This window comes from Triturus cristatus, chromosome 6, assembly GCF_964204655.1.
Source record: "Triturus cristatus chromosome 6, aTriCri1.1, whole genome shotgun sequence".
Classification (NCBI taxonomy): domain Eukaryota; kingdom Metazoa; phylum Chordata; class Amphibia; order Caudata; family Salamandridae; genus Triturus; species Triturus cristatus.
In genome coordinates, this window is record NC_140589.1 from 29,869,196 (window position 1) to 29,895,029 (window position 25,834).

General features: G+C 45.9%; 1 protein-coding gene across 1 annotated transcript in view; it reads right to left on the reverse strand.

The window, feature by feature from the left end:
- Positions 1–24,482, reverse strand: part of LOC146813683 (solute carrier family 22 member 7-like) — a 468,541-nt gene extending 444,059 nt beyond the window's left edge. The window contains exon 1 of the mRNA XM_085610178.1: positions 23,355–24,482. Coding sequence (XP_085466304.1) covers positions 23,355–23,900 — 546 coding nt within the window. The 5' untranslated portion in view covers positions 23,901–24,482. The remainder of the gene's footprint in view (positions 1–23,354) is intronic.
- Positions 24,483–25,834: the final 1,352 nt, after the last annotated feature.

Sequence of the window (25,834 nt, forward strand, 5' to 3'; positions counted from 1 at the left end):
CGGGATCTAATGTACTGGAAAAATAAGCACATGGCTTGTGTGATCCTGCTTGTTCCTGCGTGAGTACTGACAAAGCAGTACCTTCACGTTCTGTAACAAAAAGTGTAAAACGTTTGCTGTAACATGGTGTTGCTAAAACAGGTGCTTGGCATAAAGCTTTCTTTAAACTTTCAAAAGCTTGCGTATGTTCCTGAGTCCAAGGGAGGACAGTCGATGTCGCTGCCTCCTGTGTTGTCAACTGAATGAGTGGTTTCGCTAGAAATGCATATTGAGGGATCCACTGCCTACAGTACGAAGTGAGGCCTATGAATGCCCGTACCTCCTTTTGTGTCTTGGGTGGCGGCATGTTAACAATTAACTGGATACGGTCGGGTGTCAGCTGTCTTCCCCCCTTGGACAGCAAGTGCCCAAGGTACACAACTTGCTGGACACAGAATTGCAGCTTTGAAGGGGACACCTTGTGCCCCTTGTCGGCTAGGAAATGTAAAACCGTCAGTGATGCTTTTTCACATTCAGGTTCGCTTCGGGCGGTGATCAGCAGATCATCGACGTATTGAAGCAAGGCAGTGTTAGCTGGCATGTGGATACTGTCAAGTTCTCTTTTCAGTGCTTGGCTATAGATGCTGGGGCTTTCTGTGAATCCTTGAGGTGCGCGTGCGAATTTAAAACTTCGTCCATTTAAACTGAATCCGAACAAATATTGGCTTTCCGGATCAATTGGGACGCTAAAGAAAGCGTTCTTGAGATCAATTACAGTAAAGAACGTTGCTTCTGAATCTATGGCTGTTAGCAATGAAGAGATATCTGGGACCACGGGGTATTGTGGTACAATGCATTTATTTAATTCTCGCAGATCAATAACTAATCGATATACTGGTGGTGCTTTTGGATCAGTTCGTTTAAGAATCGGAATTATCGGGGAATTACATACATTGGAGTCAGTTTCCACAACCACTCCTTGTGCAATGAGCTCATCAACGATTTGCAGTAAAGCCACAACAGCATCTGGTGGTAACTTGTATTGTCGTATTCGTGGTAATACTACTCCTGTTTTAAGTGTGACTCGATATGGTGTAATGTGCATACAACCTACATCAGTGGGGCCTTGCGCCCATAAATGTGCAGGTAGATTCTGTAACCGATGATCCATGTCTCTAGACACGTAGTGATCTTTAAAGTCACGCAAAAATAGTCGTACTCCTTCCGGAGAACAACATATTACAGCTCCTAGAGCTTTCAATGTTTTTATACCTAACAAGTTTTCTGGGCATGATTTTGTGAGCAATAGATCTGTAGTCCGTGTTAATGGACCGACTGTTAATGCAAGCGGTTGCGATACTTCATTAATAGTGGGTTTTCCTGAAAAACCAAGGGAAATATTTTGTGAGTCTGAGAGGGGTACCCCTGGGACTTCGCTGTGACGGATAGTGGTTCTGCTTGCCCCTGTATCGAGTAGAAACTTTCTGTCTTTCCCTAATACTTGACTCTGTACGTAAGGACCTTCTTGATCTATGGGAACCTCAATAAGGGGTAGGCCAACTTCCCTCTCTAGGCTATTTCATGTGTAGCGCTGATACTCTGGATAGTCATTTTGTGCATACTGGTACATCTGTTGTGTCGTGTTTTGCGTTGCAGCAATAGGCTGTGGCTGTTGTTGTGGTTGTTGTTGTGGTTGTGGAGCGGTCTGTTGTGGAACTGGCATAGGCTGTATATTCTGAGGTACTTGTTGTTGGATCTGATCCTGTCTAGGCGGACGTGGTCTCTCTTTCGTTATACCCGTAGAGATATTATGTTTTAGAACTGCGCAATCGTGTATATAATGACCTGGCTGTTTACAATAGTTGCATGTCCCTCTAACAGGACCTACTGAATCATTGGACTGTGTCGTACCCTTTTTATGACCGTCAGCTGGAACTGACTGAGCAACAAGCATTTTCATTTTCGTGTCTTTCATACGTCTTTGTTCATGTTCTTGTTCTTCTCTAATTCTATTGTGATGATATTGTAACATTTGTAACATTTGTGACGGTGTGTTACCTTGCCAGGTACTCTCGAATTTTAATACTCTATTCTTAACTTGGGGCAGGGAATTCTCAACTAATTTTGTCACAAACAGATGTGGATACGACTCACTACTTGCTTTTATGCCACTATTAATACCAAAACATTTTTCAAATCGGGAATAGAAATCACTAGTGTCTTCATCTTGTTTCTGTTTACAGGCTGAAATTGCACCCCAGTCTTCCTTTTTCGTAGTTAATAAACGTGGTAGTACCTGCACTAATAATCCTGGTAATGCTGTAGTCTTTTCCCCAAGCCCTGAACCTGCAGCTCGGGCTTTTTCTTCGTTTTCTAATGCTGTCCACTCTATCTTTTGGTCTCCCACCTCCCATTCCTTTTCTTTGAGTTTCTCGTAAATACCGGCAGGCAATAAAACTTTTAATATTTTCATAATGTCAGGATAAGTATACTCTCCCATGAGTAACATGTCTTTTATCTCACGGTGGAAACCTGCTGGGTCTTTGTCATGGCTAGGTACTACTTTCTTCATTTCTAGTAATTCAATTTTAGTTATGGGCGTGTACACAAACACGCGTTTAAAAGTATTGTCTTCACCTCTGATTGGGTGTACTTCGCGTAAGGGATTCTGTCTGTCTATGTGATACGTTTTTCTTTCCAACTTGGGGGGAACTGAAACATGTTCTGGGCATACGAAGACAATGTACTGGTGTCGATATTCTAGAATTTCTTTAATTAAATCAGTACCTGAACCTCTCCATTTATTCGTGAGTAATTCTATCAATATATCAGGTAGGGGACCAGGATCGAAACGTTGGCTTCTATACAATATAACGAGGTGTTGTATCATGTATATACCAGCTAAACGCTGTTCGTCTGGGGTAAGATTCAAAAACGTGTGTGCTAACGCATCATCACTGTATTTTTCAGAACTGTCAGCCCATTGCACTGCTGACCTGGCTAATTCTTGTTCATCCATAGAATCGAGCATATGATACCCCCTTCGGTCTCGGAGTAATTTATCAGCAGCCTGGAATAAGTGTTCAGGGGACTTCGTATTTAACATAGGGGCTTGAAAATGTCTGTTATATTCTGGGCGTATCGGACGTATCGGATCATTAAGGTATCTGGTATTGTTACAAGGTCTTCCCCTACCTACATAAGCTATCGTTTCTAATTGTCCTGTGGGCATTTCTGATTCTTCCTCCTCCTCTCCCTCTGATTCAGTTTTGTCTGCCTCCGATCTGGCTTTATGTGTTCGTTCTACTTCTTTGCGGATCTTTCAGCACATAGCTACTATACATGTCTGTTTATCATGTTTTCCCTCTGATATATTCTGACCCCATCGGGTAAGTACTTGCATTTCATCCTGATCTACCTCGGACTTATCTCTGTCTCTGATTAAGCAGTTTATGAAGAAGCGTAACAGTAGTCTCTGTACATCCACTTTCTGGTATTCCATGGCTTCGTCAATACTTTCAGGGCCTTGCCCTGTTTGGACAAAGCGATATATATTGTCTAAATGTTTAATCATTCCTGGTAATGTCGTTAAATACGTTGAAGCTCGTCGTATACGTAGTGATGATAGCAGCATTCTGTCATTTTTACCGGGCACTGGATCATATCTACAATCTACAAGATGTTCCTTAAACATGTCGGACGTTGCTATTTGTGGTGTACGTTGGTTTGCTAAATCCCTAAGAGACGATTTGCTTCGTAATGGTGGTGTGGCGAAAATTGCTGCCGCACCTCCTGTCGCACCTTCTGAGGTGCTAGGCATAAAAGGATTTGTGGGATGTAAGGTAGAAACTGTGGATGCAGGAAAAGTTGAATTTTGCGGAGGAGTTTGTGGTTGCGGAGTTGGGGGCGGATGATCTCGGCGTTGAGCACCATCGACAGGTGGCGTGTGTGGTGGAACATTAACATATTCTGGAGCTACATCGTCTAAATAGGAGGAAAGGAAAATATCTTTTGCGGTCTTGGGATGTGCTTTAATCGGGAGTAATGGGGGTGGCAAATCTTTCGGTATTTCCGGGGTGGCCTTAGGTAAACCTTCGGCCAAGAGAGGATACATACCATTCATAAGAGTGTTTCGTTGCCTGTCTACTTGTTCTGTTTTTACTCGGGTACCTTCCTCAATTAATATATTTTCTCGGGCTTTATTTGAGTTCTCCCTACTTTTCTCTTCCAGTCTGAGTGCTTTCTCTGTGCGCCTATGCGATTCTTTACGCCATAGTTCAATGGCATCTTTCTGTGACTGTCTGGCTTTCTTTTTCCATAATTCTTCTTCTACTCTCATGATGCAATCTGCATCCCATGTCCCAGCTGCGGGCCATCTCTGACTTTCTGCTAGATCCTTGGTGTAGTCCACCCATAAGTCAAGATATAACACGGCATCTAAGCCATGTTTATGATACATAAAATACCCTGGAGTGTTCCTAGGTGGAATGGGAACAGCTTCTTCGAGTACTCCTTTTCTAGTTTTAATCTGTCTCAATTTTGAAAAGAACGGCATCTTTAAACCTTGCTACTTGATTCTTACTTGAACTGGATTTGAACACAATTAATACAATAAACACAATAATGAACACTCATTCATACCACAATTTTTAAATACATTAAAACATTTGACATTTAACATTTAACGAACAATGATAATTAAGAGAAAACTAACTACTGACATAATACTAATACTAGATAATACTGGATTATATACATGAACATACTGGATATACTGCTAAACAGTACAGATACACTGCTAAAACAGTGCAGACCGGATCTGTGTACCCAAACCCGTCAGGACCGGCACAAATTAATGTGCACGTCTAAATGCCTCCCCAGCAATGGTACTCACCGGGTAGCACGGAACGGAAGGCCTCGGAACTGAACTGAACTGGACCGGACTGGACTCGACTCGACTCGGAAACTTCGGAACCTGGTGGGCCTCTGTATACCTCGGATCTTGCTCTCTCAGCTAGGCTCTGGTCGGGATACTTCGCACTTCTCACCGCCTCGTCTGGGTGTTGATCGCAGCCTCAGTCACCCCCGCTTGGCCGGAGGGAGATACAGGAAATCCTGCGGGTACGCGTTTTTGTCCGTTCAGCTGTGGCAGGGGACCGGGCCTGCAACGCACCTCCGGCGCGTGAGATGAGAAAGTGTCCCTATTCGGGCGCCAATTTATGTGGTAAATATTTAAATTACCTGTACTATTTTTTTATGCGGTAAAGTCTAGTAAGAATAACTCAGTCAAAATAAGAGGCAGAATCCGTGGTATTAGAGGTTCTGAAAAGGGCTTTATTCCTTACAAAGGAATCATAGTTCGAACCAGGCAATCTTATTCCATCACCACGAAGGTTCAGGAAGGGATAAGCAATACATTATTGACAAGTAACAATATATATATGAAAAGCATTGCATTAAGACAGATGCAGGAGGCGTAACAGCTGATTATACAGATAAGAATACACATACGTAATGAAAATGGGCGTAATAACAGGCGTATACTAGAAACGTCATTTAAAATGATGTCACAAGTGGGTGGATCCATAAGAGAATCCTGCAGTGTCAGCAGAAATGTTTGGCAGAAATGCGCGCGCAGCCGCATGACGTGTGATTGACGTGCAACTAAAGGGTGAAGGGGAATTGACATTTAGCTCTACATGTGGAGACAGAAGTCTGGGGGTCAGGTCAACCTAATCCCAAATCGTATCTAATATCTTTGTTTAAGGAACTGTTTTATCCAAAAGGAAAGGTCTCTCGGACGGAATCTATTCTATACTAACTGTTAGTGCATGTACAAGCGTCTATGTGTCTACATGAGATGCGAGGGGGCAGGAATCTTCCATGGTAACAGGGGCTATGAATTACTTGCATAAAGACAGCGAGGCCGGGCCCTTTGCTCGGTAGCTGGAAGGATGTTTACCTAAAACTATTAGACAGGAATGCATTGGATGAGGAGCGGAGCAGATAACTTGAAGGCTGAATACAGTTTTTTGGCAGGCAACAGGCCGCGTCAGGCACCGTTGGCCGCGCAGGGAGTAGGACAAAGTTCATGGATACGGATGCAGGTCCAAGCTGGAGCATTTCAGAGGCAGAAGCAGGAAAAGGCTTGATGGCAGTATTCAGGGCCTACTCGCCTGAACTGTAAAATGTGAAAAGTGAACCATATAAAGTCGGTGGCCAATCATACTTAGGAATGGAATATTCGACCCATTCATGGCGGATCTGAAAGAGGACATGTTGACGTTGGACGCACATGTATTTGCGTCTTCATAGCTGGAACTGGAGGGAACATACATGTACTTGTAGCATGTACATGGAGCCGTTGGGGTCTAAGATAGGGGACACAATTGACCATAAAAATTCATATTTCCTCAGGAAGGCGGCCAGCTGCTTGTTGACGGTCTTCTCGATGACTTTTGCAGGAAACGGGAGCAGCGAGATGGGGCGGTAGTTCTTGAGGTCGGTGGGGTCGGCTGATGGCTTCTTTAGTAGAGCTGTGAGTTCGGCGTGCTTCCAGCTCTCCGGGAAGGTGGCGGTGTCGAAGGAGGAGTTGATGATGTCCCGCAGGTGGGGTGCGATGACAGCGTTGGCCTTGTTGAAGACGTGGTGAGGGCAGGGGTCGGTAGGAGATCCGGAGTGGATGGAGTTCATCGTGCGGGCGGTGTCTTCGGTGCTGATCGGGGTCCAGGCGCGGAGGGTGGTGGTGGGGGGCGGTGGTTCGGTCGTGGAGTGCATCGGTTGAGTGCTGAAGCTGTTGTGTATGTCAGCGATCTTGTTGTGGAAGTAGGAGGCGAGGGAGTTGCAGAGGTCTTGTGAAGGGGTGATGTCGTTCTTTCCGGCGTTGGGGTTGGAGAGCTCTTTGACGATGGTGAAGAGTTCCTTGCTGTTGTGTGCGTTGTTGTCCAGTCGTTCCTTGAATGCGGTTTTCTTGGTGGCGTGGATGAGTTGGTGGTGTTTTCGGGTGGCGAGCTTGAGGGTGGTCATGTTGTCTGGTGTCGGGTCTCTGCGCCATGTTCTCTCGAGGGCTCGGCAGTTCTTCTTGGAGCTCTTGAGTTCATCGGTGAACCATGGGGCTTTCTTGCTAGCGGGTCTGCTAGGCGGGGTCTTCAGAGGGGCGAGGTCGTCTGTGCAGTTGCTGATCCACTTCGCGAGGTTGGTGGCCGCCTGGCTTGGGTTCGTTGCGCTGGTGGAAGGGTTCATGCTCAGGGAGGTCGCGAGCTGGTCGGCTGTGATCTTGTTCCAGCTTCTGCGTGCAACCTGTTGCTGGTGGTGGTGGATCGTGATTGTCGCAAAGCAAAGAGTGAGTTACTAGTGTCTGTGAGATCTAATGATATCGAAGCATTAAGGGATAAAACGGCAAGACATCAAAAATTACTAGCACACACAAAAAGAGATTGGGATGATCCCGTGGGGGGTGGCTTGATCATCGCAGCTAAGAATAAGGACCATGCAGGTTTCTGGAGACTGCCAGCTAAGGGCAAAAAAACATGCTGAACCAGCATGGATATCTTTTTGGATTCAGGTACATGGTATAGTTATTGTTTTAAATTGTACTCGGAGGCCATTACTGAACCTACAAGTAAATATTCAATACAGACAACATGCCCCCTTGCATCCGCCCAAAGCGGAAAATCTTGCCCCGTATTTTAGTTTAGAAGAAACCATGGTGGCTATTGACACTGTCAAGCCAGGGAAAGCCCCAGGTCCTGATAAAATGCCTAGCGACCTGCTGAGACACGACAAGGCAGTATCGGGACCTTACATAAATCTTCTTTGCAAGGCTGTGGCGGCAAGAGCCCCATTACCAGAGTCAGGGAAATGGGCTGAAATTATCTTTTAAAAAGGGAAACAGACAAGATCCTGCTAACTATAGGCCCATGAGCCTAATCAACACTTTACAAAAGATCTATGCTAATTAGACTGTATCCAAACCTAATAACTGGATAGAGGGAAACTAACAATTTATCACAGCATCGAGCTGGGTTTAGAGCAAGAACAAGCACAATCACTCAGGTCTTCAGACTCCTCTATATAGGTTGGAAATATACTACTCTAACGAAAGGACACCTGTACATAGCTTCCTGAAGGCCGCTTTTGATCTTATTCCCAGAGATTCTCTTTGGAACTAGATTGCATGAAGACAACTATGCTAAAGTCAGATGGGGACCCAGGGGTGAACTCACCGAGGATATCCCTATAATATCCACTGGGATTTGCTTTGAACAGAGACATCACTAGGTCATCAAAAGACTATGGTTCAGTTCAGGCTGTGATGGCATGTTGAGCAAAAAAACGATGGATTTAGGCCCAGATCTCTGTACTGTGGTGAATGTATGACATTGTTCTGCATTCTGTCCATCATTTGTTGTTTTTGCATTTGTCACCCGAGTGGGAAGGGTATGCCCAGACGTGGGTCCCTTGCTCTCCATGCCACTGGAAATCAAGCAAACCTGGCTGAAGACGGCTGAAATGCCAGAAACCGGTCCTAGGATGCTTGTTTCCAGTCCAGGGAGGACCTGGCTTGGCAGTTCGGGCTGGACTGTTCCCATGAGGCACAGGGTCAAGACTGATTTGCATATGGCTAGGTTCAAACTGGAACGGCATGTTGAGCAAAAAAACGATGGATTTAGGCCCAGATCTCTGTACTGGGGTGAATGTATGACATTGTTCTGCATTCTGTCCATCATTTGTTGTTTTTGCAGGCTGTGATGTTAGTCATGCTTACTACACCCATCTGATTGAGCAACTGCGTTGCTTTTACTTTACAACATGACAAACTAGAATGCACACGGAGGGAGATAAGTTAGGGCAACTCCCGTCCTGCCTCCTCTGTTGGTTAACAACAACCCAGCAGATGTTTATGATTAGGGATCCCCTCCTCCAGATGCACAATAGTGAGGCAGCCATCCTTGAATCCTTCACGGTGTGTTGTTGTGACCTATGCGTTCCCCCTAATCTGAATGCAAGGTAGATGTTTCCTGATTCCTGACTGGATTGAATCTACCTGTACTTGATATGGTTGCACATCCAGTGATCAACAACCCATTGACTGGTACAAGAGATACTCAGAAAGATTCTGTGCACTGCCATGTTGACCACTCATGCATTGGACAGCCTCCTGCCCAGTCTTGATTATGTCTATGAGCTTGTACTTGAACACAGGTGACTGTATCTCCCTCCAGTCACCTCGTGTGATTGGAGACACCCACAAGCAATGCAGCAATCTTTTTGATGCACATTGGTAAACCACAAAAGTAACCTAGCTAAACTTATGGCCACAAAATCCTGTGTCCCTGCTGGCAAGGAATTGTTAATCCTTAGTACAATAGTGGGCATCGCTTGCTGGTACACCAACAGCATCTAGTGCATGGTGTCCAAAAGGATTCTATCCAAGATAGATCCACGATGCTCAACATTCTTATGCAAAAGAGGGTGTTGTAGCTGGTCCAGGGAAGATGTCCCTATGTAGCCTGTTTAGTGCTGGAAATGGCGAAAGCATTCAATACCGATGATTGTGTATGCATGCTTACCACTCTGTCAAGAGTGAACATTGCATGGCAGCTGCAACAACACACATGTCTTTTTCATGCAAAGCTAAATGCCCAAGTCAAGTGTCACCCTTTTTTAGATTGTGCAGGGGAACTTGTTGGAGCTGTCCCCTTTACCCACTTCTCTTTGCCCATACAATGTTGCCACGTTGCCACAAATCTGTCAGGGGTGTTAATCATGGTGAGTTCCACTTGGCAATGAGGTGCATGTAGTATCCATTTATGCAGATGAAATGCTGCTCTATATTCAGTCTTTCTGCAGGGACATTCCAGATATCTCTGTGAGACAATCAGATTTGCAGGGTGTGTTGAGTGTGCGTGATAACTGGGCCAAGTGTTGTATTTTTGCCCTCTGTGTAGATTATCCTCCCCAAGAGGTGATGGCAGATGAGCATAGTGTGATGCGTGAACCTAATGTTTTTTGGCACTTATGGATCTGTGACTGTGATGATGCAAAATATGTGTGAATATTAGCAGGGCCATATCCCCATTACATCCAGAGATGTTTTTTTTATCACTCTTCAAGCTAAATGCCAAGGTTGTATTTCACTTTCTGAGAAGTTAATGATCCCCTGCGTCTTGTGTTTTTGCATCACATAGCTTTGTCTGGGCCAGGTGCCACCTCCAGGGAGTTTGATATCATGCTGTGAGGGTTGTTCTGCAATAGTTGCATGATAAGTGTCTCTTTGGAGGCTGCATCTGCCAGAGTGTAGGCTGTCCAGGCTGTGCATTTTAAGAGAAATGTTAATTGGCAGGACCACTGCAATGTCCAGTGTTCCGTTTTTTGGTAAGCGGTTGTACAAAGAGGGCATGTTTCCAAAATGCAGGGCACATGAGATTGCAGGATCAATGCTGCTCCCTGAAGCACAGCACCCCTGCAGAGCTGACAGCCTGGAGAAAGTGTGCTTTTGGGCTAGTAGGGCCTGTGGCTACTGTGGGACATGATCCTGTACTCTCCCTCTCCTATTCTGCACATCCTGGTTCATTTGCATAGAAGCATTGTTGGGAGGGACTGACAGCATAAAGAGACACAGGCTTGAGCTCAGTGGGAGATCTAATCAGGATCTGGGAGCACATTACTTTTTTCTAGTTGCGGGAAGATCCTGACATTGAAGGGGTCCATTTCCTGGCACATGGCACACTATTGGCTGAGATGGGACAGGTGAAGAGTGACAGACACTGAATCGGCACACCCTGCAACTCATGGCCGGAGTTCAGAGACTGGTTATCCTATTTATTGATGTGTTTGAGCACATGAAGAATGAGCCACTGTCACCTGCTCGCTGGCTATGTGTCACTGATATATTATGAGCCCTCCACGGGAGAGGAGTGAGAATAGACTGGGCACTACCGATATCCTGTCCATTCAATTTGACCTCTGGCTCAGGGCGTGTCTCACCTCAGCTTTCTGAGCGCAAATGTTAGTGTCCTGCCCTCTGTGCACACGATGTGATGCACCTATTTTGTATTTGACACGTATGCTCTCGACATGGCTGTAAGCTGCAAACCTGTGCTGCGGAGTTACAGATGTACTTGGCCCAGTGAGGGGTTGGTTCAACCTCCTTCCACTGGAGGGGATGCATAGAGGGATATTCCTGCAGATGATGTTTTTCAAAGTATCCAATGAAAGTATGGCTGTGTAAATGCTCATCACACCCCAGGCCATTTGCATGCATTGCTGGGCCACTGCCGTCCCAACACTGAAACACTTGTGCGCAGCAACTCTCCAATGGGCAGCACAGGGAGTGAGTTGCGTGCCTCCACAGGCTAAGCTGTAGGATGATTTGTTACATGAAGAGCCATTGGAGTGGTGTAGGACTTTGTAGGGTGAGGGTCACAGACACCTGGCCATGGACCTATCAGAGGTGGTTCGGACATTGCCAGATGAGGCAGCTGCACTGTCTGCAGGACATTTCCTCCTTTGTTCACATGTGGGGGTGTCTTTTAGAGTTAACATATGCTTCAATGCCTATTGTTTAAAATGGCTATCGTACTAGAGACCACGGTCTCACTCCCCATCGGTGGCCTGTGAGGTATGAGGGTTGCTGACCTTCTAAATGCCCATGATCCCGCTGTGATCTTCTATCTTGTTGTGGTTATCGTGTTTTTCAATTTTGTTCGATATGCTCCTGTTGTGGTATGCTTGACTCAATGATGAATGTTCGTTATGCCCATCTGACCAGATATGCATTGCCTACTTGATTAAAGATGATTTACATCCATTTCAATTTGTGTCCAGGACATGATGATGATCTGATAGAAGGTGTTGGTTTGGATGATGAAATGTCTTGAAGTTGTGACTTTTGTGCAGAGACATTCATTGTACCTGCAAACACATTTCCCTGTCTCTCTCTTTTATATGTGAGAACTTGTTTTAGTTTGGAGATATGTGTCTTCCTTCTCCAAGGTTTTGCATGATGAACCATCCTTTGTTTACCTGAAGATTTGATGCCTGCTCTGTGTGGACTGTTATCACTTTGTCCCTTTTTGAGTGCTTTGGCTCCAAGTGGGATAATTTGATACCATGTCCTGACTGTATATGTAGGTATCCTATACCATGCCCTGCTGGCTAGCCTCAGTGAACAATGGTGGGTAAATGGCACAGGTCCCCCAGGGGGGTGTAGACCTGGCCTGGAAAAGCATAGGGTGCTCAAGAAAGTAGTGTCCCAATGTATTTGAGCTGGGTGTGCGTGCTAGAAGACCTAGGTGCATGCTAGGGGTTTTATGTAAGGGATTCATCTGCCTGGGTCCTGCTCTGGAACTGTGCTGGATCCTTCACATGTTGTTATTCTCGACACATGCAACATCTCATTCTAGTTGTGATTCCCTATGATGACCTGGCTACGTGCCCTGCGGTGAGGCTGAGATAATGGTGGATGCAGGCTTTAGTGGATACCTGCTCGGGCACTGCTGAACGCATCAGGATGCAGAATATGTGACTGTACGATTGGGCTGATGGGGGAGTGGCGGGACAGGTTAGACTGTAGTAGTCAATTTGTTGTTGATAGACATGTATTGATCAGTCAACAAATGGTGCATCAGGTAAAGTGAGGTGTGAGATAGTAAATACGCTAGGCCTAGGTTTACCATCTGATTGAGTGGATGGATTGTATTACTACTTGGTTGATCAGCCATATAATTTGGCTTCATTTTCCTGTGTGGTTTATACGTATTGTTGGTTTGATTTTCAAGCTACACAGATTAGATAATGTGCCTCTTGCTACAGTGTTTGGGAAATGGGAAGGTAATTAGGATAAATGATGTCATCTCCTGCAATGTGACTTCCTATGACATAAGTTGTGGTCTTTGTATGCATTTCAGATATTTGGATTTTGCCTTGGGAAAGGATGCATGTAGGTGTGGGCATGGTGCAAGTGCATATGTCTCTGTGAACATACGTTTGCGAGTACCATGAAGTTCTGTTGCCCTGCGATGTTTCGTTGTGTGCTGTAGTGTACTCATGCATTCATGTCATTATACATACATATATGTAGCTATGGGCATTCCTGTTCCAACTTAAAATATGTTTTTCTACCATGATTAGGCAGTCTGACTGTACTTACCTGATGATGATATTCTCTCATTTGCCGTGCACAACATGCTACGGAACACTTTCTACTGTATTGACTTTCGCTGAGTAGTTACGTTAATCTGCAGGGGTAGGTGTCTTACTTACCGGCGGCGACGACCGTGTTGGTTGGGGTTGTAATATTCATCATAGATGTATAGTAGAGGAATGAAATGCGCAATGGATTCCATAGCTGCACAGTATCGGTCGCAGGAAGGGTGTGACAAGATTCGGGGTTGAAATACTCCCCTTTCGCCTGCTTTGATGAGGTGGTTGGCTCGAAAGATTTGGCGCATAGGAAATACGCTCCGCAATGGGGCGGCAGTTTTGGACTCTGAAGGGGCTCCAAAGGGCTTCATTCAATGTTTCCGATGGCTTCCCAATCGGAATATCCAGTTGGATTCGGAATAACTGAGTCTGTCAGTAAGCAATGGGTTTTGGGCATCATAATGCGTCACTCGGAACAATGGCATCCGAGAACCAGTCTGTCGGACGGTCCACCTCCACCCGACATTGTAATTGGCCCCTTAGTTCGAAGGTAAAATTTTGACTGAGGCTTCCCACTTAGTGTATCGAACTGGAGCTTCACCGCAGTTGGACTCAAACTTTGACTTTGTCCCTGTCAAGGGTGACCAGTTATCCCAATTTGGGCTATAGGTTTTTAAGCACTAGAAAGGGTTTATTGTTGAAAAATTCATGTCTCCGGTTTGTTATATTTCATATTGGTACCCTAATATAAATCCAGGAAACATTGTACACTTTCCCTACATCAGCTCCCGTTATTTCATATGAACGAGCCTTATAAGGACAGAACTCCAAATAAGGACATAATGCTTTATAGCGACATCACGCCTTATAAGGACTGCAGCCTTTTATGGACTAAACCTTTCACCTAGTTCCATGCCGAGGGTGGGTTTTTCCCAATCGATATTGCTAAGATGTCATCCTTCGCACATATGAATAATTAATGAGTACACTCTCCAGGAGGTATACTTCACCTCTCCCATCGACGCACAAGGTTTAATCCCCAACGTCATCCTCATACTGCAGAATGGGTAACACACATACATAGACTGTATAAATACAGTACCTCTTGCTATCAGAAAGCAGGAGGGAACCGAGACTTCAAGACCGACACACTGACCAGAGACGCAGCGGCTCCAGCATGCCATCGCTCCAGCTGACAGTCATCTGACGATCCCTTGCGGGGTGTCCATCTCATGTCCAGGACGAAGTCCCACACTCTAACTATTCAGGTATGGGGTTCCAACTAAAGCCCAGCAGGATTCTTGGCTCTTAGATTCTTGGCTCATAGGCTCTTAGGCTTAGGCTCTGTAGCACCTACTCACATGCTAGGTACACTTAGGTACATCTAGTCAGGCATCTTAGGAGTACGCACATTATTTTATAAATTAATTTCATATTCATATATGTGTTCATGACTATTGAAAAATGGTAGAACAATACTATTCCTTTTTATTCACTGTACTGCTGGTTCTATATCTCTGCTACTGTGTTACAGTTGTAACAGCGCACTTATTCTACATGAGAAGAACAACGGTACAATACATTCTTATTGTAAGAACGCTCAACCGTTTCTTCAATGTATCTCTCTGAGAAAAACAAGCATGCACGAGTGACTGGGTGAAAAGTAGTATATTGTTCCCACGAGTCTGAGATTATTGTGCTCTAAGGTTGTCAAAAACGAATATCTCTGAAAACAGAACTGCAAGCTAGCTAATGCAAACCATGGCCAAACATATGCGGTGGGGGTGCACAGAGTCAGTCTGCCACCAGGCCCACAGTATATGTTATCCGTAGCCAGCGTAGGTCCTGCATGACAGGGTACAATTAGGACTACACTACATGGCGCCCAACGTGGTATATTGATGGCGCACTTACTCAAACAGTAGAAACTGAGTAGTTCAGTCGTGCTTATTCTTAGAGATCCTACTTACAAAACCCAGAGACGTCTGGAGTAAGTGGGCAAAAACTCCACCACAGCTGAGTAGGCGAGATATCCTATGTATTTGCTGTTGGTTATTCAAGCTTGAAAGGACTACGTCCCAAAATTGTGCATAACACCTTTTTTACCCTTTCCTTGGACAATTATTCTGTGTCTTAAACACGATGGCGGATGAGGAAGGAGTTTTAAACCAAGGACCTAATCAGACTGGTGAGGTCGATGCGGATGCAATAGAAATTACACCCAAAGTAAGACAAACTTTAACAGTTAAACTACTCAAACATGGGATACAATCCAGAGGAGGTGTAGTAATATTCGTGATAGAGGAATGGAATGGAATGGAAGGACATTTGTAGAGTGCATGGATACCCGGAAGCATCCCAGCTCTGCGAACTGACACAGAGGAGACAGAAGCTAAGGAAACAGCATGGTCTTTAATTGCTTACGGAAAGCCAGGTGGTTGGAAACTGTGCGAAGGTGTAAAGGTAAAGAGTTCCAGAGTTTGGAGGCGTTATAAGAAATAGCCGACTGCCACTTCTGGACCTCTTGATCCTAGGGATCTCTGCTAGATAATGACCGGAGATTCCTATTGGCTTTATAAGGAATTATCATGGTAGAGTTAATGGGTGGGCCAATTCCCTGCATTGACTTATGTACTCGGCACAAGGCCTTGAATCTAATACGTTCCTGCACTGGGAGCCAGTGGAGGGAACAAAGAGCAGGTTTTGCTGATAGTCTATTGGTGGTTCCAGTCAGAAGTCTGGCGGTGCTGTTTTGAACCGATTGGAGTTTCGTTATCAGCTGAGCTGGGGGCGCCCAAGTACACAGCATTCCCATAGTCCAGTCTCGAGAGTATGAGTGATTGGACAAGCACTTTCCTAGCTTCGGAGGGGAGGAGAGGCAGAACCTTTTGAGCCATTCTGAGTAGGCCATAGCAGAGGGCTGCCGTCTTCCTAGCCTGCGTCCTAAAGCTCAAGTCCTGGTCCAACCATATATCCAGGCTCTTAATTTCTAACTTCGGGACCGGGGCTGGAGCCATGCTGGGGGGCCACATGGAACTGGGTTTAAAACTAAGGATATTGGCCAGTATCATAATCTCGGTTTTTCCTCTGTTAAGCTTGAGCTGGGATGCGTCCATCCAGTTAGAAATGTCCTCTAGGCAGGTATAGAGGGTATGGGTTTTTAGGTGTGCTTGTCGTCGGAGTAGGCAATCGTCCAGATTCCATAGGGTGCTACTATGGCTGCCAAAGGGGCCATATAAACATTAAAAAGAGTAGGGCTGAGTGACGAGCCCTGCGGCACACCACTCAGCAGGTAGGTGGGTTGAAATGCAATGTTCTCTTCAAAAACCTGAAAGGATCTACCATCCAAGAAAGAGGATAGCCAATGAAGCGCCGTGCCATTTACTCCTATACTCCTGAGAAGCCGGATCAGAATCGAATGATTCACCGTATCAAATGCGGCGCTCAGGTCTAGGAGTAGTATGGCTGCCGAACCTCCTGAGTCAAGAATTTTCCTGCTTTCCTCTACTGCTGTCAGTAGTGCTGTTTCGGTACTTTGGCACGGTCGGAAACCTTTTGAGAGGAGTGGAGCAGGTTGTGGGTTTCAAGGAATCTGTAGAGGGTCTGATTGACGTGTTTCTCTGCTGCCTTGCTTATTGCTAGCAGAAGGGATATGGGGCGGTAGTTGCCCAAGTCTGCCGGGTCCAGATTGGGCTTCTTAGGTAGAGCTTTAACCCTCGACCCTTTCCATTTAATGGGAACTATTCCAGTGAACAGTGAGGCATTAATCAGATTTGTCATATTGGGGGCTATTATTGAAGTGACCTGTTTCAGAATGTTAAGTGATGCTGGATCAATAGGAGAACCGCTCTTTACCACGGTGAGGAGAGTTTCCTGAGACAAGGGGGGAAAGGCCTCGAGAATGTGTTCAAGGGGCCAGGGTAGGAGTCTGTGTGAGGGTGAGAGGAGTTGCCTTCATCACCCTTACATGGAAGGGATTCCAAGATATGCTGAACCTTGCTGTTGAAATACTCGGCAAGTTTGTTGCACCGTTGGCCATAAGGGTCGGGAGCTATTCATGGGGGGGGGGGGCTTTGAGTAGTTTTTTGATAATATTAAAGGTTTCTTTGGGCGAGTTGGCCCCTGCTAGAATCCTACCCTCGCAATAGGATGCCTGGACTCTTCTTAGTTCTGCTTTATAGGCAAGGATGGCTACCCTGTAATCCAGCTTTTTGGAGGGTAGAAAGTCTTTCCTTCATTGTCTGTCCTTAACTTTGCAGCGCTGCTTTAAGGTGCGCAGTTCAGGAGAGAACCATGGGGATTTGTGGGGCCCAACAGTCTTTTTTATCCTGGTCTTTGGGAGGACAACGTTAAGTGACTCCTCTATCCAACTCAGAAAATCCTCGTTGGTTTTGACCGGGCACGGGTTCAAGATAGGTTTAGTCCTTTCCAGCTCATGGGACCATTTCTCTAAGGGGAGCTTGTTCCAGGAGCGACCAAGGGCCCAGGTAGATTGCGTCGTAGGTCTGGTAGTCTGTGGTGACCAAGAAAGGTTTATCAGGAAGTGATCTGACCATGGTAGTGGGGCGGGGTCAGTCCCTGTAAGGTCATCTAGACTAGAGAACACTGGGTCGAGGCACACGAAGATTTCAAAACAGAGGTATCCTACTCATGGGTTATATTCCCAGCAGCCGATGCTGCAGCAATAACTTTTCATTATTACACACATGATGACATTCCAGCGGTCCACACTCCTTTTGAGGAGACTGAGATTCCGCTTACTTTCCAGGAACATATTTTCTGGTTTAATGGCGCCCTACCCCACATAAAAACACGAGAAAGGCTTGGTCCTTTAGGGATTCCAGGAGCAACATGGCCGATATTAGCGACCTATGCACCACATCCTGACATTGACACAATGTCACAGGATGAACTACCTGTTCAACACAAAGAGTTGATAAAACTCTACCGAAACATGACCATTTTGTCTTGAGGACACTCGCAGTACAACCAGCAGTAATCACACCTACTGCAGCTCCAACACAGAGCTCAGGTACTACAATTACCCAACAAACATTACACGCGGTAATGGGCATAGTGCCCACAAAACGTGAACAAATTCCTTTCTGGGTAGCTCAGAAAATAACCCAGTTAGAAGCAGTATTTCCAAATACAACACCATTTTAAAAACACAGAATGTTAACAATCTGTTTGCCCATGGGGATTACACCACAGTTAGAAGATTACACCTCATGGGGTACAGTCTTTGCTGCCATATATACCAGAACACATGGTATTCATTCATTAGCACTAGTACCAGATGTATTAAGACAAATACAAAATGAATATGGAGCAGAACTTTCCCGAATTTAGGGATGAAGTGGTTAAACAACTACGATCAGGTATCAGCAATAATGCTAGCTAACATTAAAGGGGAAGCAGCATCAGTGGCAATCCGCCAACGGCTAAGGGAGTTCGCTCCATTAGAACAGGAGAATGAACTACCCAAAATAATTGACACTGCCTATGCAGAATTAGGCAGGGATAGATTGGGGGGAAAAGCTTTGAAACCTCAACTACATGGCTGACACCTACTTCTTCTAAAAAGAAGTGGGATAAAAAAGAAAATTCTAAAGACAAGAGATCTCAGTCCTGAGGTAGGTCTCCTCAACAGGAGCACTCTGAAAAGAGGTACAACATTAGTAATAGGGACGATATTTGAAAACCTGACAGGTATCAGGATACTGATACACAATCCTCTTGTTCATTTCAGGGCTCGAAGAAAGGCTCAGAACACAGAGAGGAGCACACATAGTCCAGAAACAAGCAGCACGCTCAAGACTTTACTTCTAAAAAAGAAGATAAGCAAAATCCAAAACCTCAATTTAAGAAAAAGAAAGTTGCTGGTCTGAAAATCAGACATGCCCAGAATTCTGAGGACACAACTTCTGAGCGTGGAATGGACTCTGACGATGCTAGACAGTGTGGCAGAAGTAACAATAGCTTGCCTGAACCTGAAGGAATTTCTCGTGACAGCGGAGTTGAATGATTACCTCAAGGTGAAATCACCAGACACCAGGGTGAGCGTCCCACATAAGTTATATGAAATAACACTCCTGCTGGAGGGGGACAAGCCCAGGAAAGTTAAAGCTCTTTTTTGAAAAAACTTATCATCTGGTTATGACTTCCGGTTAGCAGAACAAGATTGGCCGCAGCTTATATTTGAAATTGAGTGCCCCAGGGGAGAAAGTATAATTTTTCCTGCGTTTTCCAACTACGTTCCCGTTCACCTAAAACATGCATATACACAGGAGTGGGCAGTAGCTAACCCTGGGCGTAGTTCGCCTAGTAGCGCTACGCGTAGCTAAGCAAAGTGCACTTCTCACTACGCAAGCTACGCGAACTGCGTAGTGCACTGTGCAAAATGCTGTTCGCACTGATTGCACAGTGCCGGATGCATGTCCGCAGTGTGCAATCATTGCAAACGGCATCTTGCACAGTGCAAGCGGTCGTTTTCAGCCACTCGAGTAGATTTGTACTTGAACTGCAGCTTTCTCAACGCGGACTGGTAGTTTCTCATCGCGGGCGGTCGCGTGCATACACGACCACTCGCCATGAGAAACCTGACCTCCCCGCGTTGAGAATCTCGCCAGGAGGTTTATTTTTCACGCTCGCGATCGGCAACTTGATGTTGCCGATCGCGAACGAGGAAAAAGTCTCGCCGGGATGTTATTTTGCTCGCTCGCGGTCGCCAACTTGACGTTGAGGGCCCCGACCAAGCAAAAAATGACCGCTACGCTACGCGTTTTTGCACTGTGCTACGTGCAATTCGCATAGTGCGTAGTTGCTCAAACTACGCAAACTACGCAAGCATAGCGTAGTCCTTCGCTGAGGGTTAGCAGTAGATCTGTTGACTGGGTGTGAGTGTTTGATTGGTTCTCATGCTCTGTCCATCACCACCCCCTTTTGTACCGCTTTGTTCGCCCTAAGTTGGCAGGGTATGCCCAGACGTGCGTCCCTTGCTCACTTTGCCACCGGATTCAAGCTAGCCTGGCTGATGACGGCTAATTAGCCGGAAACTGGTCCGAGGATGCTTGTTTGCAGTCCAGGGAAGACATGGCATGGCAGTTCGGGCTGGACTGTTCCCATGAGGCACAGGGTCGGACTGATTTGCATATGGCCATGTCTGAACTGGGGTGGCGGATTAAATCCAGATCAGATAACTGGGGGTGAGTGCTTGCAATGTTCAACACTCCGTTCATCATCCCCTTTGGTTTTGTATCCTTAATATTTGCCAGTTCTTTCATGAACAATGCCAGAACAGTGTCTGGGATTTCGGGAGAATTTGGCATCCATATTGACGTTGTTTTTTTACTGGTTGCTTAGCTACTGCCTCCCAGAATGAAATCTGTCACAAGTATTTGGCCTTGGACACATGGTGAACAAGGGCTTTGAGTATGAATGAATCAGCACAGGGTTCTCATTAGGTATGACGACTCACTCACTGGGTATGAGTCTCACTCCTGAAAGCTCAGGCAATCCTAGCAGCACAGTCACAGAGTCTTAATCCTTGATGTTTCTACAGCTGACAGTGTGATGTCCAAACTTTAAAAACATTAACAGGACGTTATAAATGTAAATGTGTTTGCACTTATATAGCGCACAGCTGCCCCATTTCAGGGTTTCCCAGCGCTGTACTCATACTCATAACGCTAGGGAACTCTTCTTGGCTTTTCCCTGTGAAATGTCCACTCCCGGGCACCCCCAGAGTGAAGCCAGGCATCCCAGTGCTGTTGGGGCTGTTGTGGAGATTAAGCAAGCTATTGCCCAGAGTTGCAGTGTGGGACCCATGAGGGACCCATGATTAGAATAGGCACCGAGGCGCAAAATCAGGTCGAGGAATTATGAGTTCAAGACCCACCGAGGCAGGAATTGAACCCTGGTCCCGGGCCAGACCTCTGCATCAGGGTCTGCCGCTCTAACCATTGAGCCACACTTCTCCACGTTCTACAGTCTGATGCTATGATTACGAGTCCATGTCACTTGTCTGCTGCCTCACTCATTTTGTGGGAATTTCAGTCCTTGGAGTACAGTCTTAGACAATGGGTGTCCAGTGCAGCTGTCCTCATTGGGAGTGAATCTCTCATCTTGAAGTAGCATCTCAGTCATGGGTTTGAGTTTAACCCCTTGGAGCGCTATCATATTCAATAGGTGCGAATGCCACTTCCAGGAGCCCTGCCTCTGTTAATGTTTGGGGGTTTCTCTCTTTTATACAAAGTTACATGAATTGGGCCTGACTCTAATTCCTGGAACAAGTTTTAGCTGTTGGATATAAGTTTCATTCTTGGACCACCATCTCACCCATTGAATACAATTATACAATTATCACTCTGCTGAGCACAGTATTACCCGTTGGATACAAGTCTCACCCCTTGTACCAGAGTCTCACTCATTTAAGGTTGCCAGCTGGCTGGGTTTATAGCGTCATGACCAGCACTTTAATCTCCCTGCTCCTCCAATAATTAGAAAGATCATCTAAGGTCAGAAATGTTTCCCCTTATCAGTATGTACTTTAAACAGTAGATGAAAGAAGGAAACACTTTAAAATGTGTTTTGGAGCTCCCTTAATGGAAGTAAACAATGACAAAAAGGCCATTTAAACATTAATGCAGATAGTTTAAAAAACGTTCTGTTTGAGCATCATGTCTGGGCCTTTTCAGAATCGTAAAACGTGAACAGATCTCAGCTTTCTTTTCTTTGGAAAAGGCGTCAATCCCACACCCATTAAATATAAATCTCACTCTTTGAATTACAGTCTCACTCACTGGGTGTACATGTCATTCCTTTCAGTATGACCTCGTTCATTGAGCATGAGTTTCACTCTTGGCCAGGCTTAGCAGTTTCATGCAGTCTCATCCTTCAATTCATGTTTTTTCTCTTCAAACATTATTTTCTGGTGTCACACCGTCTATCTTCATTCTGGGCATTTAAGGTGTCTTCCCAGTGAAGCAGAGTGAAATGAATGCATGTTTGCATGCGTTACTTTTGCTCTGCCTGATTATTAAGGGTTAGGGTTTTTCTGCACCTTGATTTACCAGGTTTGGAAGAAACTGAGCCAAAGATTCTGAATGGAAAAATCACATAACTTCTGCTGCAGCAGCAATTACATCTATTGCCACTTTTTATTTCCAACAAGGGGAAGCGTGCTTCCACCGGTTAAAATGTCCCCTTATCTCTTTTACTCTCTACCTTTACCCCCTCACTCACCACTACCCCATGTTTCAGCTCTCACTGACATTTACCACATGCTCGAAAGAGGTGGCAAATGCATGCAGTAAAACTGCATGGGATAGCTGCATGGAATTTGGTGCTATTATACCTCTGCAAAATCAGCCTCACACAGTAATTCCTTATTTCAAGGGATTTTGCTTGCAATCGCAAGACACATGGAGTAGAAACTATATTTGAATTTACCATGCGGTAAAATCATTCCAGTACGTTCAACAAGGACTTAGGGTACGATTACAATGCGACCATCAGTCGGAGCCTTTAGAATCGCATCGTAATGTGCCGTTCGGATTCCGTTCCTACCGCCTCAATATAATGGAGGCAGTCTGAAAGGAATCTGACCAGTCATTCCGGCTGACTTTCGACGGGCTTAAAGAGCCCGTCCGCCAGTCGGAATGCAGTCAATAATCTTAAAGGCGGGCCTTTCCACCCTTGAGATTACAATGATGGTTTACGACATGATATCCAGGCTGGTCCATCTGACATGAAAACCATGCCGGAAGGTGTCTAACAGGGCCCCCTTTGTTGTACAGCCTCTGGGTGGAGGCCAAGTACGCACCCCTGTTGATCCCTTTAACTTGTGGCAGGCACCTTGTGGTGCCTCCCACAGGGTGCAGGGATGAACTGCATCTCCCATTTTAGAATGGGAGCATGCATTCTGGAGGTTTAAGGCCGGAATGCATGCTCCCATTGTAATATATAAGATCGTGATCGAACAGTGTTTGGTCACATCATAATGGGCTGGTCGGGACCGCCGACTGGGTGTCGGTGGGTCCCATGACCGATGCAGTGTCAGACGGAAGTGATTCCGCCCGACATTGTAATCAGGTCCTTAGTGTCTCAGGCAGTGTTACTTTTTAATTCAGACTTTAGCTGTTATGCTCACATTATTGACCTTACTGCTCACAATCTCACCCTTAATTTGACTATATGATAACAGTTAGCATCTAATCATCTCTTACCTGTGTGACTATCGTAGAGGTGAACTGTGAGTGGTCGTAGGCCCAGCCATGCTGGCAGCTCAGCAGGGAGGAGGCATTGGTTGATTCCCAGTTGGAGGTGTTGGTTGGTCCCACAGTGCTGTTGTTAGGTGGTCTCCAGAGAGAGTTGTTGGCTGGTCCCCAGGTTGAGTGATTGGGTGGTCCCCAGGTGGAGGTTCTGAGTGGTCCCCAGGATGAAGTGTTGAGTGGTCCCCCTATGTAGTCATGGGGTTGCTTCCAGGTAGCATTCTCCAGCAGGTGCCACTGGGGCTCTCTGTACATCTTGCAGGAGCTGAAGGTCCCATCTGGCTCTCTGGGGATGCTGATGAGGAGCAGATCCTCTTCTGTGAGGTTCCCAAACTCACCCTGATCAGAGAGGGCACAGTGGTGGGGGGGCACCGCAGCCAGGAAGTTGTTCAGCAGGAAGTTGAGAGGGACGATGGTTCGGGCAAAGCCCAAGAAAAGCAAAATCAAGACCTGAAACCTTCCAAAGCCTCCTGCATCAAGAAGGAGGTCATCAAACTTCATCCTGAGCTGCACTGCCTCTGATTGGGAAGAGGGAAGGAGAGCTCAAGGCAGTGGCAGGGATCAGTGAAAGGTTAGGGAACTTTATCATAAGCAGAGCCCCACTGTGGCAAGAAAGGAAGAGCCGGCTAGGGAGGGGTGAAAGATCCCAAGCATAACACGTTATGCTAGATGTAGAGAGGACAGAAGCTGAAAGGGTTGACCTTAGTTGGGAATCAGAGGTGCATTCATGGGTGAGGGGACTTCCCTCAACCCCCTGGACAGTGAGGCAGGAGCAGCAGGAGGGATGGTAAGTACTAGGTGTGAGAAGGAGCGCAGAATGGAGGAAGAGCTGCCAGTACCTGTTGGCACATATGTAGGCTTCAAGGAGGACAGATAGAGGGAGCTGTCTGGAGAGGATGCGGAGCCCATGAGCAGCACTGCACAACTGGGGTCAGAGATCACTATGAGCAGCAGTGAGTTAAGAAGCTCCAAGTCCTGATGGGAGGCGGAGATTCCAGTGACCGAGAGGGGCTGCCCTAAGAGGTCTGGTTATCGAAGGGAGTGATGGAGGGATTATATGCCAGAGAGAGCTGCCCTGCCTCTGAGATCCAGGCAGGTTTTCATATATTTGAGTGCCCCAGAGAGGATCCTCGCATTTTAATGACTTCGCCGAGTGGTAACAAACAAGGACGTTCACACCTCAGGCAGACAAGCTAAACCTACAGGTGTGTCAAACATTTAATTGATTATAATTCATTCCAGCCTCGAGAGCTCCTCAAGTTAAACAAAGGGAGGAGGGTGAAACCAGCTCCACCACAAAAACATCACCTTTGTGGGAGCGCTGTGCTGTGTGCACATTGCTCACTGACTAAGCGTGCTGCATATATGTAGCTCACTCACTAAACCTATTCCCAGAAGCCACTGACAGACTCTTATATTCTCATAGGGTGCCGACTGAGCCTCTTGCTTGCACGCAACTCATTGACTGAGCCTGCTGTATGCACACAACACCTCACTAAGACTACTATGTGCACACTGCTCGCTTGCTGCGTCCACACTGCTCACTGACTGAGCCTGCTGTATACATGCATCTTGCTAACTAAGCCGGCTGTGTGCGCACACTAAAGTATTTTTAACAATGATGAATCAAATGCTTGAATTAATTTCAGCCACTGGTAATTACTCCGACCGCATCGCACTCCATTACTATTTGTCACACCATGTCACTTCCGTTTGGACCCAGCTATGTGCAAATCAGTCTTGATTCTCTTCAAGTAGAAACAGTCCAGCATGAACTGCCAAGCCAGGTCCTCCCTGAGCCGAAATGCAACCACCCCAGGATCAACTTCACTCTTCTTATGGGCTCATCAGCAGGGTATAGTTTGATTCTAAATCACAGAGTTCGCACAGGACCCAGGTCTGTGCATACCCATCCCACTTGGGGTGATACACTAAAGTATACAAAAAAGTGATGGGTAGAATACTTGCATTCACCTCAGCCACTGTTAATTACTTGGGCTACATCAGCTGCAGACATCTTTTGATTCCTTCCAGACATCCCTTCAAAATGGTTACTGTATGGATCGTAGGGCACAGCTATGTTTTCTGGTGCAAAAGGAATGCTGAATACAGATATATTGACAAAAACCTAGGTTTGCAAAATGTGGATATTAAATGGTTTCCACAGAGAGGATTAAAGTGGCACCAATTGATACCTTTGGTTGAAAACATTTTGCATCTCCAACCCCCTGACCTCATGATTGTACACTGTGGTGGCAATGACCTAGGCACATTGACCGGGGTTGAGCTGGAAATGCAAATGAAGGACACCTTTGCACAGTTGATGTTGCTTTTGCCTCAAACTGTCTTTGTATACTCTAATATATGCCAAAGACAGAAATGGAAGTGGTCAAATCAATTCTGTCCTCTGATTGAGAAAGCTGGGATGAATGTCA